General features: G+C 39.5%; 1 protein-coding gene across 5 annotated transcripts; it reads left to right on the plus strand.

Moving 5' to 3' along the window:
- Positions 1-1217: 1217 nt before the first annotated feature.
- On the plus strand, positions 1218-20348 carry LOC113656716 (src substrate protein p85). 5 transcript variants are annotated; one of them, XM_027168071.2, is made up of 18 exons: positions 1218-1372; positions 3534-3617; positions 7025-7098; positions 7794-7923; positions 11598-11708; positions 11963-12017; positions 13051-13161; positions 13430-13540; positions 13873-13983; positions 14881-14991; positions 16334-16389; positions 16485-16554; positions 17597-17745; positions 17936-18001; positions 18216-18281; positions 18467-18590; positions 18807-18875; positions 19368-20348. In XM_027168071.2, the coding sequence occupies exons 2-18, from the start codon at positions 3534-3536 to the stop codon at positions 19502-19504; spliced, it is 1635 nt and encodes a 544-aa protein (XP_027023872.1). In that variant the 5' UTR covers positions 1218-1372; the 3' UTR covers positions 19505-20348. The 5 variants fall into 5 exon arrangements, with proteins under 5 accessions (XP_027023872.1, XP_047678256.1, XP_047678258.1 ...); XM_047822299.1 differs by having other exon boundaries at positions 1295-1369; positions 3532-3617; XM_047822300.1 differs by lacking the exon at positions 17936-18001 and having other exon boundaries at positions 1224-1371; positions 3532-3617.

Raw genomic sequence — 20348 nt, forward strand, 5'->3', positions numbered from 1 at the left:
CATGGTAGGTTGATTGGCATCTCTGGAAAATTGTCCGTAGTGTGTGAGTGTGTGCCCTGTGATGGGTTGGCACTCCGTCCAGGGTGTATCCTGCCTCAATGCCCGATGACGCCTGAGATAGGCACAGGCTCCCCGTGACCCGAGAAGTTCAGATAAAGCGGTAGAAAATGAGTGAGTGAGTAAATCTAAGAGGCCCAAATCTGTTCCAGCACGATGCTGCACCTGTGCTCAAAGCAAAGTCCGTAAAGACATAATTTGCGATGTTTGCAGTAGGAGAATTCGCCACAACCTCAGTCAACACATTCAGGGTGAACTCGAACTCTGACTGTCCCCTAGACCTTCTCACCCAACATCAGTGCCTAACCTCTAGCGTTCTTGGACTGGATATGTTCCTCAATCAAGGTCTATTTCTGTGTTCTCACTTAACCACACACTGAGAAGAACACTGAGAATGTAAACCCATTAAGATGTAATAGAAACAAATCAATGTTGTATGTAAAAGCAGCATTATGGAGTTTCCTCCACTGATTAACTGATGATCGCTTGAGCCCTGGTTACTGTATATAGGTTCTTTGGTGTTCTCTCACCTTTGGATAACATGCCAGTAAATAAATTGGCTAATTTAAACTGACTCTTCAGCATCGAACTAGCATTCCATCCAGGGTGTGTTCACACATCACACCTGTCGTTCCCGGGATAGGATCTTACATACTGCAGCTTTAACCAGTCTCTCATTTACTAGTAAACAGTATAAGTTCTTTGAATCTTTAGTCTTTGTTTCCTACATATTGAGATGTTTTACTAAACGTTTTGTCTCTTTAATAATCAAATGTATTTTGTCTTTTTAATCATTTCAATTTACACTTGAGGGAAACTTAAATAATTCACAAAAGATGAACAATATAGGAGAATGCTAACTGCTACACTAGATACACTCTTGAGAAAAAGGCAATCATGCAAAGAAATATTTGTTTTCGCTACCATTTTTCGTCACTTGGGGCGCTGTGTCTCTAACACGGAAGTAGGAATGAACGCTGGAAAACCGGAAGTGTGGAACCTGCGGGAACGCTTTCCAACCTGGCGTAGATTTTGTTAACCCACCTACATTATATAAACCCGCCCTTTTTTGCTCGTCTCTGCTGTCCAACCAATAATATTCTAATGCGTTGGCACTTGTAGCCAATAGTAATGCGTATACTCGGCAATCTACGTGTCAATCATAGCGCAGGGGGCGGGCTCACTTGAATACGGGTGAGAAAAAAAAGAACACCTCTCGTCAAGGCTTCGACCATTTTCAGCGTTCAGTGGTTACAACCCAGTCTGATTTTCTTTTTGCTTTTGCACAGTTTGGAAGTTAACTGCAGAAAAAAAGGTGAGTTTAAACACAACTGAAGGATAAGTGGTAGTATTTTGGGATGGAAGATAACGTGATACAGAGTAGATATTATTCGGATATTATTTTTTCTACACAGAGAAACAGAGCAGGAAATAAATGTTTCATTAAATATGTCTCTGTGCCTGAGTTTCATTAGTTTGCTAATTAGTAGCTAATGTGGAGTAAAAATATCACCTGTTTGTAAGAGTAATATGTCTTAAATATCATGTTGCTGATTTTAAATCAATCATTTAATGGTTTGGGGTGTTTTTGGTTTTTTTTGGCTTTAATCTAGTGCTCATCGTTTTAAATGAATAAAATATATATATACTAAAATAAATTAATTCTAGCAAAATAAAATCTATTTATTTATTTAATTAATTTATTGATTTATTATATTTGTCCAGGTTTTAGCTAGATTTAAAAACCCCTCATCAGCCCCCTTTTTCTAGAGACTTTTATTAATGAAGACAAATAAGAGAATTTCTGTCTTTTATGCAAATTAAATGCAAATGGACGCTTATGAATTATCCAGTAAACAAAAAGAGGTAAAACAATGTAGTAGAAGGTTGTGTATGTTTGTGTTTGGCTGAAATAACAGTTTACTTGCAGGCCTTAAAAACACTCCTGGAAATTGTGCACTTTGGGGTGTGGTTTAGGACAGTAATAAAATTAATAGTGTAAAGAAGGAAAAAGAAAAAGTCTGTTCATTTATTGTGTAGTTTATTACACCTTTATTTAATGGAAGTGAGATTAGTTTACATGATTCTAGATGTTCAGGTGCTCTGTGTAGATCAGGGGATTTTTTTGATTAAACACTTGTTAAGTTTAGGATTTCATATTATTAACACTTTTTATAATATTCGGACTGTTTAGCACTAAACCACAAATGTAGGCATTATTTTTGTCTGTGATTTAAAATTAGGTCTGTTTCATAAGTCAACATAAAGCTCTGGAGTGTTTTAATGTCATGTTATTATCAATGTTTTTATTTATTTATTTATTTATTTATTTTATTTTTTGTAAGGAATTAACCTCAAAATCATACAGTTGTCAGAAACATGTTTACCATTTGAAAAGTTTTATTTTTATTTTATTGTTTTATAAAAATATTTTCTTAATAACAGTGTGTCCCAAATTGTAAGTAGCTACTGAGGTTTACGTTTATCTCAAATACTGAACGCACAATGCTGGAGCAATAAGTGCGAATGAAACCCGGTCAGGTTTTCAAGAAAATAAACAACAGGATAACAGAAGTCCTGTTCACACCACGATGGTGATGTTTTCCTTTTCCATAACAGCTGCTTGTCAGTGCTATCAATTATTCATTTATTCAACAACGGCTCATGTATTTTGTACATTTGAGGTTAAGATCGTTCAAGTATTTCGCTAGTTCCTTTTATCGCTAAAGTGATGGACGTAAAAACAACACCCCAGGTCACGTTTCTGAGAATTCGCAAAGAGTAACGCAGTCTGTTCTGAAGATTTGTTATGAAAAGAGTTAACACTGGAGAGTCCTTCCAAAATCACAGAAAACTTTGAAAACACATTATCATTGATGGTACTTTTGATCTGATGTTGAATCTTATTTGGAAAAGTGTGTTAATAATATCAAACCCTAACGTACAGTTTTTTCAGCTATATGCTCTTGAAGGCCCCCCTCCATGTTTAACATTGCACAATCAGATTGTATTATTTATTTATTTATTTATTTATTTATTTATTTATTTATTTATTTATTGTGGGGTTTGGATTATGATCCTGTTTACAGTTGATTGTTTAATGTGTCTTTTGAATCAGATGTGTATCCAGAAACGAGTAATTTACTCGAAGCAAAAAAAAAAGGGGTAACTGCACACAGGAAGCAATAAAAATATTTCCATCTTGATCAGTCGAACCACATCAGAAGGTCTGAGACACATTTCAAGCAGATGTTGAACAAGCTTACAGCCAAGCTGAGCTTTCAAAGCTTTACATGCTCTAGAGTTGTCATCTCTATCACTGACCTTCAAATAAATCCCAATATTCAGTGTTCTAGAACAGCTTAATTATCATATTTATTTGCAGATGAAGAAAATCTGCTCAAGAGACAGAGACAAATATTCCTCGTTCCTTCAAAATATTTAATATACTGTGTGTGTGTGTGTGTGTGTTGCAGATGTGGAAAGCAGCAGCTGGTCACTCTCTCTCCGTTAACGTTGACGAAGGTAACGACGACTGGGAGACGGATCCTGACTTTGAGGTAAGAAAAGACGGCTTTTCTCGTTTCTTTTCAGTGTGGAATAAATCAGAGACGCCTTCTTTCAGAATAATTACCCACTGTTCTTACTGGTGCGATGTTGTTCCTGTCCCAAACTCCATTCCTTTTATTAATTATAGAATAACTTGAGTTTCTTTGAATACTGTTGTGCTTCTCCAAAACGAATCAGTTCCTGTTATCACTTTCATTAGAGCAGCTATAAGCAGTTGTTCCCTCAACAGTCTCACTTTTCCCACCCTCTTTCACTTGTTTTAAAAAATAAATAAATAAACACAACCTGTGTGAAACCAGCACAGACTTCTCTTTCTGGGCCGGAAACGTTGGATGTTTGAAAGTATTGGCACCCGAGCCTGCTTCCATAAATGTCAAATATGAAATAAATGTCTTGACATATAGTTGTGCTCAAAAGTTTGCATACCTTGGGAGAATTTCGTTTATTTCTCCTAAGACTCATAATAACATGTAAGGCATAACAAAATGGTGCAATCATCGAACAAAACACAACACATAATGCCTGTTCAAAAGTTTGCACACCTTTAATGTCATTTATTGGCACCTTTAGCATTAATAATATCATGCATTCTTTTGTAATAATTGTGCATGAGGTTCTGAGTTCTCTCAGGTGGTGTAGCTGCACATTCTTCTTAGCAAAATGCCTTCCGTTCCTGTAAAGTTTCTGGTTGTCTTGCTCAGGCACAAACGTTTGAGATCTCCCCAAAGTATCTCAATGCAATTGAAGTCAGGAGACTGTGATGTCCACAACCTTTACCTTTTTCTGCTCTAGCCACTGGAGGGCCAACCTTGCCTTGTGCTTTGGATCATTGTCATGCTGGAACATCCAGGAGTGTCCCATGCACAGAATGTAAATTGTCTGCCAGTATTTTCTGATAAAATGCTGCATTCATCTTGCCATCAATTTTTACTAACTTCCCTGTTCCACTGGAGCTCATACAGCCCCAAAACATAAGAGATCCATCACCATGCTTTACATTGGGGATGGTGTACCATTTACCCTAGGCCTTATTGACTCCTCTCCAAACATAGCATTTATGGTTGTGACTATAAAGTTCAATTTTGGTCTCATCACTCCAAATGACTGCTCTAGAAGGTGTGAGGCTTGTCTAGGTGCTGTCTAGCATACTAAAAGTGGGCCTTGTTGTGGCATGAGCACAGTAACTGCTTTCTCCTGGCAACTCAACCATGCAGGTCATTTGTGTTCAAGTGCCTCCTTATTGTGATACTCGAAACAACAGCACCACTTTTTTCCAGAGCAGCCTGTATTACTCTGGAATTTGTTTGTGGGTTTTTCTTTGCATCCTGACTAGCATTTTCAAGTGTTGAGATCTTTTTATACCCTTTTCCTGCTATATAAAGTTCCTCTACCTTATTACGCAGGTCCCTTGGCAGTTCTTTTGTCATCCTAATGGTGCAGTATCCATTGAAGTCAGTGCATCACTTCATGAGCTGAGCAACTCGCTGACTATTTATGCACAGACACTAATTACAATTACAATGAGTCACATGTGTGGAAACTTCCCTTTAATAGCAATTTAAACCTCTGTGTGTCAACCTGTGTGGTTATAATGTGGCCAAACATTCAAGGATGTGGAAACTTTTGAGCACAACTGTAGAAGCACACACACGTGCACACACACAGAGCCATGTCGGTGTCACCACTGTTTTTTCTTGCCCCCGTCACCTCTGGCTTGCTCATTAGGGATAAATGTTAGAGATGTATAGTATTTTAAATTCATATTCACAAGGTCAATTATCCAAATAAATCTAAGAGCTACAACAACGATAACAAGCTACTAACATTTTGCAAAAGTTGGTTGAGAAGTTTCCGAAAATTCCTGTAAGGAAACATAGTGACCATTGATGTGTCTTAGTTTTTGTGGGATTTATTTTTTTAATGTGCAAACCGTGTAGCGCACCAGAAAGATTCTGTCATCGAGACGGAACTTTAACTGGCCGGCTCTCCGATCGGCGCCCTCACTAGTGAACTAGGGAGCCGATTGAGACGCACCCAATGAATGTGGTGCGAATCATTTCACAAGGGGGCATGAACATGCGTGCATGTTGGGGCATGCCTGCGTGTCGGGGCATGGACATGTTACACTAATGTAGGCTCACATGGCTCACCTGACTCTGCAGTTTACCTCCTGCTGGGACGTTGTGCAACAAGTACCAAATTACTATAGAAAACAAATAGCAGATTGTGTGTGGCCCAAGGTCATCCTCATGTGGCTCAGGATACAGTGTGTAAAATCTCAAGCTCTTATATACAGTCATTAGCTAGCCTTTCTCTAGCTTTACTCAGCTCTCTAGCATGAGTTCTAAAGCAACACTAAAGGTATTTAAATGAAAATAACAAGTCGAATCATGACCTAGCCTACCCAGGAGTCTTACACAATGGTGATCAGTATGGGCTCGTGTACTATAATTTGTTTAATAATTTAACACATTACAGCACATTTGGCTAATGCAATCTTATAGAAAGTTTGTTTATTATATAACCCTATCTATTATAAAAACTTTAACAGTGCTTATAACCCTTAAATGAAATCTTCAACTATGCATTTAAGTATCTTATCGTATCATATTCACCAAGATTCAGTCTGACCTGCATACAGGAACAAGGTTAGTGTGTTGATGGCTACATTAACTTGTTGGCGGAAGATGAGGATGGCGACGATAAAGACTCTGACTTTGACTGTCGATCGCTAGTATGACTGAGAGCAAGGCATCTCACAAGGCGAGGGAACAATGCGTTGTCCCAATAAGATTTATATATAAAAAAATTATAAATATTAAATATAAATAAATAAATAAATCTTATATAAAAGTGATATTTGGTTAGACGATTATTTATAGCTTTGGCTGTTTCGAGATTTTCGTCATGTCTTCTTGGTTTCATCATCAACCCCAAACCATGTGGAAAAATGTGTTATGGTTTGAAGAGTCCAATACTAAAAGGTGTGTGTTATCACAAAAAAAAAACAAAAAAAACAACAGAAGAAACAACCCAAAACATCAGTAAAAGAACACCATTCCCACAGGGCAGCATGGTGGTGGTAGCATCATGCTTTAGAGCTCAGACCTGGGGCTTTTATCAAGATTCAGGGAATCATGAATAGCTGCAAATTCCAGTGGATTTTTAGTGTAAAATCTTCAGCTCTCTGCTATTAAGCTGGAGAGGAAAAGAATTTTCACCTTTCAGCATGACTATGTCCCAAAGCACACATCCAAATCAACAAAACAATGAAGCAACCAGAACCAGGACATTTCTACTGTCCTTCCTGTAGACTTATATTAATTAATTAATTGATTAATTAATTGATTAATTAGTTACTTAATTAAACATGGCCTGTGTTTTTCTTTTTGTGCAGAATGATGTGACTGAGAAAGAGCAGAGATGGGGAGCAAAAACAGTGGTGGGCTCCGGACATCAGGAGCACATCAAGTGAGTCAGTTACTGTCAAAAGAGTTCTACAGTACCTTTTCCTCTAATCTTAGTGTTTATTTATTTTCAACGTATGCGATCAATTAATGTATTCAAATCTCTTGTTTTCTTATTTACGTGATGCATTTTTAAATACTACAGCGTAACACACATTTATGTGTACTACTACACGTCACAGTGTAGTAATACTACTTGCACTATTACATTACTATGGCGTAACACGTACGTATACAGTGTAATATCCCATATTTTTGAGTATTTACGTTCATCTTTTTGTCTTAGTTTTTTTAATATCTTGCACAATCCTTTATCTTTTGCATATATCTTCTCATTTCCTATGAACATTAAACTGTTTAAACTTTAAACATATAATTCATACTTTTATTTAATGTTTTCAAAAAAGATTGTTACTTGAAATTAAATTAGTGTAATATTTTTTGTTAATAATGAATTTAGATCTTTATCTGTAATATCTCCTTGTGTATTTAAATATACATTTTTTTGTTACTTTTTAAAAATCTGTAGTAGTTTTTTTTTTTTTTTTTTGTCACGTTACACAGACTGGACACTCGAGATGTCATTCGCATCATAGTGCTTAGAGAAGTGAACAAGCCGAGTCGAGATCCATCAGATAAACATCCATCAGTCAATAATGTACATTTTTTGAATATTTGGTATATTTCTTGCTCAATCAGCATCCACCAGCTGCGTGAGAAGGTGTCGAGCGAGCACTGTGACCTGAAACAGCGCGAGCTGGAGAACATGCCCAAAGCCTCGCATGGCTATGGGGGAAAGTTTGGTGTTCAGGAGGACCGGATGGACAAGGTGAGAGCCTTTTGTGTCTTTTCACTTCCTTTTTTCACACCTGCTGTCATTTCTTCACTTCTCTTTTCAGTCTTGTTCACCCTGCTGTGAGATCACATCACATCTTTGTGATCTTCTGAGGAGCTTACAGTCGACAACAGCGACCACAGAGATTTACTGAGATTTGGGCCAAGATGTGTCATGTCACAAAGCCAGAGCGCTCAAAACATGAGTACAGCTAGCACAGTATGTGAGATGTTGTCACTGGTAGGAGTTTAACAGAACAGTCCTTCGAATGCAGTTTGGACAGTAGAAGCTTTCCGAGCAGGAAAGCATCAAAAATACTCAGGTTGCATCACAAATTTAGAAAAAAGCTGCAGGAAAATCAAGGATTTTTGGCCAGAACAATCACAAAAAAAATCGCTGGTTAATGATTCAATGCTATACAACACTACCGCCATTCTGTAATGTTTCATTATGAATATCTTACAAATGACACCGCCATACAGTCCGATTTACTGAATACATTTTCCGTTGCTCATTAGCTTTTTGGTTTCCTGTATAAATGCCCCTTAATTAAAAAACAAACCAAAAAAAAAAAAACATGCACCGATCAACTTAAGCAACATGGACATGGATGCAGTTTTACCGAGTATCAGCATGGCCGTTAGTACCTATCTGTTCGTATCTATGGCTAATGTTCAGTTTAACCACTCGAAGTCTTTTGTGAACTTGCTTTCTCTGTGTACATAAAGAGTGTGGTATTTCTGATATGATCCATTTATTTTGGTTCCACTCACTTTATAGCATGCTGGCTAGCTAATTCAGATAGTTTTGTACGTTCCTGGGCTTCTTTATTTTAAGTCAAAGGTTTTCCATATCCAGGGATAATGCGGCGAACTCTGCCAGACTAAAGCAGAACGATTGACACGTATGGTGAAACGTCCCACGGTGGTTATAGGAAATATAGGCTCTCTTGGAACGATGCTTGACCAAACAAAATAATGAATGAGAACTAACTGTTGTATAATGCCCCAATACCACCGAGGCAGTTTGAGTGCTGGTTCGGAGCCAGAGCCTAATTTAGAACCAGTTTCTGTTTCGACAGCCAAAGCACCAGCTCTGAACCAGGAAAAGTGGTTCTTAAGTAGCACCAAAACGTTGCTGGTCTAGACTTAAGAACCGCTTGCGTCAGGGGCTGTGGGTGGGGCTGTGGGCGGGGCTACTGTTAGTGCCTTTGATAATGTACCTTAAGTATACTAATGTTTAATACACTTTTACTTTACCAAAATATGATACATTATCAGCACACATGATAGTAGATAGCTACATGCTAAGGCTACCTTTTTTCTGTATTAATGATAAAATAACGTTATGTACTTTCTCGATTACAACCTCAGTTTATACAAATTACACGGAGCTGCACGTACACGTTGGATTCGCCGCGTTTGAATGCTATTGTAGGTTTACAGAGCCATGAGCATTAACAGTAAAGCAACATCCGCCATTGTTGTGTTTGTGTTTGCTGCTGCTGCGCTAACGTTGCTGGGAAACGTGACACATATACAGTGGCGTCAGACTCGCCTCTGTGACGGCTCTCTAACAGATGGAAAGGCAAGCCGGTTCTTGAGAAGGTTCGCCAGTGGAACCAACTTTGAACCAGCACCAGCGCTAGCTCTGAACCAGCACCCGGTTCTTTTTGGTGGAAAAGGGGTATAAGTGATTATATTATGTAACAGGAAGGAAGAGGAAGACTCTGCTGTGCATAGCTACACTAGAGAGCAGCATTACATCTGACTAGATATAACATCCAAAAACACAATTTGTTAAAAATTATTAGAAATTATTTTTTTTACTTTTATATTTAGCTTAGAAACCCTTTGCTAAAACCCTGTGCAAAATAGAGCCAAATTCTGATGACTCGAGCTCATTTGGTGGTATTGTGTGTACTCTGAAGCAAATCTGTCCAATTCATAAGGCAGTGTAAAGACGGACATTTTCTGGGGCACCATTTTTTGCCCAGATTTCAGGGAGCACCACATGTGGCCTTTGTGTCCTCACCATAATTCTGTAAGGCCATGGTGTCACTGGTTTGGCTGCTGATGTGAGGTCTTTCTTTCTGTCGCTCTATGAAGCATGTTATATCAGCAGGGTCTTGGCTCACTTTCTCTTTCTTTAGTTACAAATAATGGGAGAAAATAAGTGTCTGAACATACTCTTACTGGCATGGTAATATCTGTAGTGAGAGATCATATGGGTGTGAATGTCCTGACACACAGCACAGCTTCAGCAAGTAAGGGGGATGTAGTGGCCTAGTGGTTAAGGGGGACTACCGATTAGAAGGTTGAGAGGTTCCCCCAAGCTACCGGTCACACATGCACCACGCTGCCGGGCCACCGAGCTGCTACTGATGGGCCACCAAGCTGCTCCTGCTGGGCCCCTGAGCAAGGCCCTTAACCCTCAATTGCTCAATTGTATAAAAAAAAAAAGATAAAATGTAAATCGCTCTGGAGAAGGGTGTCTGCCAAATGCCACGAGTTCAGTTCAGTACTGTTTTGTTTGTATAGCGTTTATAACAAAGTACATTGTCAACAAGCAGCTTTACAGAAATGTATAAATTCCAGACCTAAATTACAAAGTGTCAGTTTATCCTTAATGAGCAAGCTAGAGGCGACAATGGTGAGGAAAATCTCCCTGAAACAATATGAGGAAGAATCCAGACTCAAAACTGAACCCATCCTTATCTGGGTGACAATGGCTAGTGTGATTATTAAGAATTCACTAATAAGTGGAGCCATCCACGGGTGTCTCTTGTATCTTTAGGCTCTTCGTGTGGAATGAATAAAAATCCAGGCTTCACAGTGATTGTATACAGTGAATAACAATCTGCTTTGGCCAGCGTACTCTGTAAATCCACACCTTTGTTTATAGTCTGACTGTAGATGAAAAGCCAGGGCCAGTGTGTGTGCAGTGCAGACAGCGACAGGGCAGTGTGTTCCCCTGATGCCCACACATTCCGAAACGAGACAATTCACACGGATGGTGTGCACAATGACTGAATTTAGAAACGTTTACTGAAGAAAAGGAAGTGTGCCATCTTCTGATCTGATGTGATCACTTGGCATTGTGGAAGTTAAGATTGCTTGACAGTGTATTCAGTCTACATCGGTCCTATTGCTTTAAGGTTCTGTGATAAAAAGCAGTGATGCAGTTGTTGCGGTGTTGGGAATACTACTCAGTCGGTTCTTGGTTCAACGCCTGGCCATGAGTAGGTCCTTGAGCAAGGTCCTTGTAATTGTATCTGATCTCACATTAGATAAACGCGTGAACCAAAGCAGAAATAACGGCGTTGTAGATCTCTTAACATCTGAAGAGAACACACATTAGAGTCAAAAATGAAACCCGGCGCTTGGACATGTACCCTGAAATGTTAGTTTGGCTCCATTCATTAACGTGAGTTTGCTTGATACTGCAGTTCCTTTTATACAGCTTGTTCTCTGTGGAGTTCTTTTTTTCATCAGGATAGTAAAACAAATGTAAAAACCCTCTAATACAGTATGGATTATTTGAATAAATAAACAAGTTCTCAGCTTATTCATTGTTTGTCTAAAAGCACCACGACCTCCACATTGAGACCGCTGAGTGTACTGAAATCGGTTAATGTTTGTGTTCATGTGTTAAACGTGTGCTTGCAGTCGGCTGTGGGTCACGAGTATCAGAGTAAACTGTCGAAGCACTGCTCCCAAACAGACACGTCTAAAGGCTTCGGTGGGAAATTTGGTGTTCAGAGTGACCGCGTGGACCAGGTATACTTTTCCTCATCATTTCAATATTAAAATAGGTTTCTTTTTTATGTTTATACTTGTTCATAATTATTAGAATGCCTTTTCCATAATGTCTGTAGAGCCTGTTAAACAAATTGTTGTAACTGCTCCTTGTATTTGCTTATCAACATTTCTTTATGTGCTTAAGGCTTTTGCTTTGCATGGTACTGTACGTCTTTGGGAAGTCAATGACTTTTATTTATTTATTTATTCATTTGAATCCACTCTCAAACCAGTCTGCTGTAGGGTTCGAGTATGCTGGGAAAACAGAGAAACATGCCTCACAGAAAGGTGAATCTCACTCCTTTCCTCTTTTCACTATTCTGCTTCATGCTTCGTGAATTCTATACACACACACACACACACACACTTTTGTGCACGATTGCATTTATGACTTCTAGACAGGTGACAAATTAGAGGAAAAGACAGACTCTGGAACTGTAGTGGAGCGATGAACACTATACCTCCAAACAATATTCTCTTGTGTTTTATCATACTCGCATACTAAGCTATTCAGTAAGCCCTGTGTAATGGGAACCCTGTCCTCCTGGAAGAGAGCAGGAGAGAGACGTTTCATCATGGGGTAAAGGAGAGCAGTCAGAAGAACACTGACACTCCTGTCTGAGAGGACATTAGCTTTCTATGCACTAGCATATCTTCGCTATATATAATCAATTATTTGAAATCGAAGTCATATTTGTCTGTCATATTGCTTGTTGTAAATTTTTAAATTTAAATGGCATATGTAAGGAATTACATGCTGTAGGGTATAATAGACAGATGTATAATACTAAAAGAAATAAGACTGGATTTTTTGCAATTTAATCTTCACACCACGTGAGCCTCATATAGGCAGATAAAACTATCACATAACTGAACGAGCTTTAACGAAAGCATGAGTGAAAAATGTTGTTTTCGGTGTACACTTTAAAGTTCAGTCAGTATGTAGTAACATACCAGCTTTAGTAGTGTGAACTTCAATACTATAATATTCACTCCTGCAAGAACGTGCAGGTGTAACGTCAGTGTGATAAAGTGCACAGTAAGTGTGTGTGTCTGAATGTGTGTGTTTGTGCGCGCACCTGTGTGTGTGTGCTCTCTCAGCCTATATGATGAGCTGGTTGTTTGACACCATCTTGTTGTTTGTAATGGATCAAGTGGTTGCATTTGGAAAGCCTCCAGCGCACCGCTGCTCTTCTGTCAGATGCCTGTGTTTTAAACTCTGCATGCTGCTCTGTAATGTCTGTTGCTTTTCCCCCCTACAACCCCCATGCTCGCCTTGATTGGCTGCTGCGGGGTGTGTGTGTGTTTGTGTGTGTCCCAGATTACACCACTGGTTTTGGGGGCCGCTATGGTGTTCAGACCGATCGTGTGGACGACAGTGCTGTAGGCTTTGATTATCAGGGAAAAACAGAGAAACACGAATCTCAGAAAGGTTTGTTTTCCGGTTTCCCATGATCCTCTGATGCCGATGGCTAATTATTTTCTTTTGGGTTTTTTTTTCTCGGGATATACTGTTGTTGTTATTGTTTATGTAATTTGACAGTGATCATGCTTAGCTCAGTTAACTGATTTAACATATTTCCTGAGATTGGAGCTTGCTGTTCGCATACAAACAGAACTCCCAGTGGTGTAAACAGCAGTCCTTTTAAATGTTATATGCTGTTTGCTTTACTGTTGCTTCTATGTTTGTTTATCTGCAGATTACGCTAAAGGATTCGGTGGGAAATATGGAGTGGAAACGGATAAAGTGGACAAAAGTGCAGTGGGCTTTGAGTATCAGGGCAAAACGGAGAAACACGAGTCACAGAAAGGTTTGTGATGCATGTAGCATCCCCAAACCCACTGTACACAACATATATATACTATATATACTAACTGTTACCACATGTACCTAAATCAGCTGTGGCTTAGCAGAGCTTGTCCCTCTGACCCTGTGCTCTGTGCTTGTGAAGCACGTATTTCAGCACGGTGTCTCCCCTCTATTTTATTATAATTCCACTACTATTCTTATTTTCCTTATTCGTCTGTGCCTTAACCCTGAGAGAATTCTGGTCCCATGCCTTCCACTAGTCTTCATTTAATAATCTTTTTTCATTTTTCTTCATCATTCCTGCGCTTGAAATCTGTTGGATCTGCTCTCCAGACTACGTGAAGGGCTTTGGAGGAAAGTTCGGCGTGCAGACGGACCGCGTGGACAAATCCGCTGTTGGATGGGATCATCAGGAGAAACTGCAGCTTCATGAGTCTCAGAAAGGTAACACACACTTTCACTGAATTCTGTTTCAGAAAGAAAGAAAGCTGTACTGAATTGGAGTAAACTGCAACAAGAGTGTGTGTGGGTGTGATCTCTTAACCTTGTAAATAAAATCCCACTTCTCTTATAAAGATCCACTGGATTCCTAAATAGCTCACACTGGGCCACTAGAAAGTAGTGTGAACTTTTAAATATGATGTTATGAACTTGCATGTAAATATCAGCTAACGTACTATTAATAATCAGAATAATGTACTATAACTGCCTGAACTTGTGTCAAGCCATTTTTGTTGAGACCTCAGTAAAGTGTATGCTGAATATATGAACGTGGTTTAAGGAATAAAACTGCGATAGGAAAGTAATCTGCAACAGCAGGGTGGTAAGAAGAATACCAGCCACTACAATGCCCAAATTCTTCTTCTTGTTTTTATCCTCTTCATATGTGCATGTTTTTATTCCACTCTCTAGCAGGCTAATTGGTTGGTAATGATCCATTTTTAGCAGCACATCTCTAATTTAAAGTGACGACTACGCAAATATTAAACTCAAGCCACATCCTTTTGGTTTGATTGCTCTGTGTGTAAATGTTTTAATGCTATTTCCAGGCTGTCCTCAGGTCTTAAATTTTATACCACCAACCATTCGAAATTGAATGATGCAAAGGTTTTTATTTGAGATACTTTCTGAAAAGCGTTTCACTGCCTGATACCTGCTGACCCTCTGATGGAATATTGGTGTTTATTTACATGTCGCTGCTTTGACGTTGGTGTTTCAGCTGTTGCCTGTGGTGTCCTCCTGGGGGACGGGGTTTCTTTTTTCCTGCTTGGTGTCCTGTCTGTTTTTTGTCTGTCTGTCTGTCACATCTTGCCATGTGTCTGTGTTTCTGTGTCTTTGCAGATTATAAGCGTGGGTTTGGAGGGAAATACGGGGTGGAGGTTGAAAAGCAGGATCAATGCGCACTTGGCTATGACTACAAAGGGAGTCTGGCTAAGCACGAATCCCAACAAGGCATAAGTCTTTGACCTTTTTGCTCGCAAACCCCTTTGCTCTGCTGTCTCTTTTGTCTGAGAGACACCCACTTTGTTGTATAGAAAAATTCAGGCTTATGTGAATAGTGTACTTTTTAAAAATCAAGCTTCCTGATATTGTCCCTGGTCAAAAAGGGCGGAGCTTAGGTTCAAATCGATCGGATAATTGTTTCTGAAATAGCTTTTTACTCAAATGAACTTACTTAATGTTAAGTATTCAGCTTGATTTGACAAGATTCTAAGTATTCACCATGAAACACTTTAACATCAGAGGTTCTCAAAGTGAAGTCTGTGAGGAACAGCCCCGAAAATCCATTGGATCTGAAAATTTGCCTGTGTTCTGTCAGTGGAAAGGGCAGGAATAAAACGTATAAACACACCATGCTGTAGCTGTAGAGCAAGTGCGATACTGGTTTTATACAACAGTTCTTTCTATAAGCAAGAAATTAATAGCTACATTCCTGCCAAAATATGACTAAAGGTTCTGTTTGTTTTTATTTCCCCCTAGAGGAACTAGATTCAGCCTACAAACACTAGCTAGCTCCTACTGATTTAAACATTTCTGTTAAAATCGGTGTCCCTTCTTCCTTGTCATATTCATTGGACAAGCCTTCATTTCATGTCAAATGTTCTATTCCTGAAACATCACAAACTCTATAGTAGTAAGAAGGCAGTGAAAAATACATGGGGAACAAAGACAAGTGGAGTGATGAACACTTAAATATAGAAAATATATAGACACTCTTGGAACAACAGTCAACCAATCAGATATTAATGGAATGGAAAGAACTGTTGTATAAAATATTCCAGTCATTTGGTAGCTACTGAACATAAGCTAGTTGGCTAATGCTGTCTGGAACATTGCTCCCAAGCCCAGGTTTCTTATTGGTTCATCAGGTTTAACTTGAGCAATGCCCTTATTGACACACAGTCAGCATTAGGTATTAGATATGATCTGCATTAGATATGCTCTGCAAGACCCTTTCGCTGTAATGTCCCTGATTCTCCTTTGTGCATGCTCGGCCTCAGACCTGTGGAAACACACACATGTACACGTTTCACACACTACACACACTGTCTGTTGCTTTGCTCAGAGCAACACTCAGTCCTGTAAAACTGCCGCAGATCTTGCAGAACATGGCTGCTGAGAATGATGGTCTTCCCATATCCTTGTACGTGTTTTGCTCCTCCTCGTCTTTCCTCGATTCTTTCTCGCATCACTCACAAGCTTCCGTTATTCTCACAGGAATGTGCCATGATGCTGAGATTCAATTTCCTGATGATTTTCCCCCTGACCTGTTTTTTTTTTTTGTTTGCTATAGATTACTCTAAAGGGTTTGGAGGCAAATATGGAGTGCAGAAGGACCGAATGGACAAGGTGTGAATCCTGCTCTTATAATCCACTTCCTAGATGAGTATCCCTGAGCTATGAGCTGATGACTGAAATGTTTCTTTGTGTGCACGTGTCTTCAGAGTGCAGGAACGTTCGATGAAGTCGAGAAACCTACCACTGCTTACCAGAAGACCAAACCACACGAAGCAGGTAAGAACACTGTAACTGCTAAGTGAAGCTTATGAACTCCTGGTTTGCATTGTGCAAGACTTTGTGTATATACCTAAAGTTATCTTATATGCCTTTCACCCACAATTTGTGTTAATCTGTGGTATTTTCCACTAAAATAATGTCCCAAAATATTGTGTAATGACCTGAAAACAATAATCACGTGTAGCAAGCAAGGTATTCGTCGTCTTTGTTTTTAACCACAGTCTTCTTTAAACCTGCTCCTTCTCTTATGGATCAAATGAAACTGTTTATAGATTTATAGTTTTAAAAGTATTGAGTGTAAATGTTTTGGGTTTTTTTTAATTCACAGAAACCTAAATAAACCAGTAGATGAATGAATGAATGTGTGCCATATACACATTGTGTTCAGACAGGTGTTAATGAACGTGGGATTCCCGTGTCAGTGAATCTCTCTCTCTGTAAACACATCCTCACACCCAGGTTAATTTGTTCAGTATTTCAAATCGTCCTGATTACATGATTACCAACACTTCACAATCTGTGCTCTGTTAATTCTGGATCTTAATGCAGTTACACGGTTTGAACAGCAGAGGTCCCAATTTGTGAAAACCCAAATTCCAATTTCAATTCAGTTTTTTCACAAATACAATCATACACATTATGACCTGCATTATGAAGTGCTTTACATTATGAAGTGCTTTACCGGCTGCCCATTTTGTTCAAAATATAGAGTCAAAATAAAAAGTAAAAAAAATAGGACTTGTAATTCACTGATCAGTTTTCATCGTTCAAATTTTGAAATTTCATTCAAAAATATTGAGTTATAAAGCCAGTATTGTGAATTGAATCAAATCATGAGTGTGGTGACACAAAAGGTGTCTCATGCAGGGTTCGGAACAGCAGCAGTTGTTGTTGCAGCACAGCCAGTCATCATTCAGAGATGGATGATGGTGCTAAAACCATTAAGAGCTCGAAAAATTAATAAAATAGAAATAAAAATTCAGTGTTCGGTTTTCTGAATCATTATCCTCTGATTGTGTACATATGCGACTGGTTTCAGCCGGCAGAGCAACGGGAAGCATCAAAGCTCGTTTTGAGAATCTGGCCAAGCAGAACGAGGAGGAGGACAAGAAACGCGTGCAGGAGGAGAGAGCCAGGCGAGAAGCCAAGGAGAAGCAGGAGCAAGAGGAAGCTCGGAGAAAGGCAGAGGTATGTGAGTGTGTGTTTGTGCGTCTGTCTGTGTGTGTGCGCGTGCGGGCGCGTCTGTGTGCGCGTCTGTGTGCGCGTCTGTGTGCGCGTCTGTGTGCGCGTCTGTGTGCGCGTCTGTGTGCGCGTCTGTGTGTGCGTGTGTGTGTTTTGATCCTGCACATCTAAACATGTGATCCCTGGTTCACTTTAGGTGAGCTCCAAAGCTAAAGAGCCTTCCCCACAGCCCAGCCCCACCTCCACCACTCAAACCTACCAGGTAACTCTTTAAGTGTAAAAACTGCTACTTCACTACACCATTTAGAGTGACTGTTATTAAGGGTTTAATGCACGCATATGTGTGTGTATGACTGTCAGAGTGTGTATGTATGTATGTATGAGTGTTGTGTGTGTGTGTGTGTGTGTGTGAGCACATCTTTCTGTGTGTGTTTTGATCCTGCACATCTAAGCATGTGATCCCTGGTTCACTTTAGGTGAGCTCCAAAGCTAAAGAGCCTTCCCCACAGCCCAGCCCCACCTCCACCACTCAGACCTACCAGGTAACTCTAAGTGTAATAACTGCTACTTCACTACACCATTTAGAGTGACTGTTATTAAGGGCTTTCTTTATTTGTTAACACGAGTGTGATTTAGGCTGCTTGCTTTCAGCTACTACTCCTCGGACACACCGAGCGCACACAGTTACACCTAGTAGTAATTCAGCTGTGTTCTTTTTTTCCTTCAGTATGAGACTCCTGATAGCCACCAGAAGGCAGAGGAGCCTGAGGAGCCAGTTTATGAGGTAGAACCGAGGTCAAAGCAGGAGGACCTCTACCAGAACCTGGACCAGGATGACTACCAGGCCACAGGTAACCTTCACAAACTCTTTCAGAACTCAACAAAGTTCACTGAGACTCATGAATCAACAAAGAGTCACATGACAGATTTATTTCACTACCCACTAACATTTCTGTTATTAGAACAGGGAAATTGTAGTGTGCTGAATTTGTGGATGGAGATGATATTATTTTTGAGACTTTCCTTATGCCTTTATTGTGTGTTCTATCTATATTGTGTGTGTATAGACACTCAGTCTTATGACTATGGTGAGGACCTGGGAGTGACTGCTGTGGCTCTGTATGACTATCAAGCTGGTGAGTGAAACAACAGACAGTCATTTTTCTCTTTGCCCCAGACGTAGCTAGTCATGCTTGATATCTGGTACAAAGCTAATGGCTAATCATTAAGTCTAACCATACTGTATCTGAGTTTCATCACACTTAAACTGATCATCGTGAAGCAGTAACAGCTATGCTACTGAAACTACTCGGGTTAATCACGTCAGTATGTGGCGTGATATTCCGTAACCCAGGCTTCTGTTCTCATCATCTGACCTACGTTTTGTTACTTAACAGTAGATTGTGATACAAGAAGTGTGACGTTCAAAGCTAGAATCGTTACAGTGTCTGATATTGAGTTCAGCATTTTATCGCATTCTTGTGTCAAATAAAAGAGAAGTTTATTTTAAAAAAACGGGTAGAAAGCTGCACTTTGATATATTTTTTTTTATTTGTATTTACATAAAAATTTCTTTCATATATGTCTGTCTATCGTTTTTTTTTCTTTTTTTTTCTTCATATTTATAGCCGGTGATGACGAGATCTCCTTCGACCCGGATGACATCATCACCAACATTGAGATGATTGACGAGGGCTGGTGGAGGGGCGTGTGCAGGGGGGCTTACGGACTTTTCCCAGCCAATTACGTTGAAGTCCGGCAGTAAGCCCCGCCCATCGGCCGTGCCCACCTCCCTGGAGGAGAGGGGATCTCCTTTGCACATCCTTCCATTCGTATCCCTTCATTTTTCCTTCGCCACTTCGCAGTGCTTTAGGCATTCTCAGGTCTTTCTCCTCTCTTCCTACTTTATTCCTTCCCTTTTCTTTGCCCCAGAATAAGCCATTCTGTGTCACTCTTCCCTGAGCAAAATCTTCCATTTATCACACTTTCTTCTCCTCTTTGTTCCTTTTAACATTTAACACTAGAGTAATAACTAGTCTGTATCCATAACGATACAGACATGTAACATAAGAGAGCTACAGAGTTAAAATCTTGGCTTTGGGTTTTATTGATTGTGCACATGAGGGTGAAATGCAAGCGTGTAAATGGCTATGATTGCTAACGGGTGGTGTGTTTAGGAAAGGGTTGGTGGAAGATTTGGTGATGAACCAAAGAATGATGTTGTACTCGCATGCTTTGCATTTTAATGGAGGGGCAAATGTATGGATTTGAATTCCTTTAAAAAGTTTCGTGACGTTAATGCAATCTTTTTATGGGTTTGGACTGTATGGATTTGTGCCCATTACCACTTTGCGTATGTAGTTTTGCCAGTTTAGAGCTTGTTTCAGCTCTGATCTCTCATCTCTCTTTTTAAATACATTAACAGCACCAGATTGTAAATGTAATTATGAACTTGTGTGATTACAAAAATGCTTACATTTTTTTTTCTGTTTAGCTGTCTTTACATGGCCTGAGACACTCTGCAAATCCTTTCACGTGACGTGAATCTGTAGCTTCTTATCTTGACCTGCTCGACGTTGGCAACACTAATAGAAAATAAATAAATAAAT

Source organism: Tachysurus fulvidraco, chromosome 13 (genome assembly GCF_022655615.1).
Source record: "Tachysurus fulvidraco isolate hzauxx_2018 chromosome 13, HZAU_PFXX_2.0, whole genome shotgun sequence".
NCBI classification, from domain to species: Eukaryota; Metazoa; Chordata; class Actinopteri; order Siluriformes; family Bagridae; genus Tachysurus; species Tachysurus fulvidraco.

Excerpts from the sequence above, each read along its gene's own strand:
- LOC113656716 (XM_027168071.2), top strand. The coding sequence starts at position 3,534 with ATGTGGAAAGCAGCAGCTGGTCACTCTCTCTCCGTTAACGTTGACGAA. Across the intron at positions 11,709-11,962 it reads AGAGTGACCGCGTGGACCAG|TCTGCTGTAGGGTTCGAGTA; the intron begins GTATACTTTTCC and ends CTCTCAAACCAG. Across the intron at positions 18,591-18,806 it reads GGATGACTACCAGGCCACAG|ACACTCAGTCTTATGACTAT; the intron begins GTAACCTTCACA and ends GTGTGTGTATAG.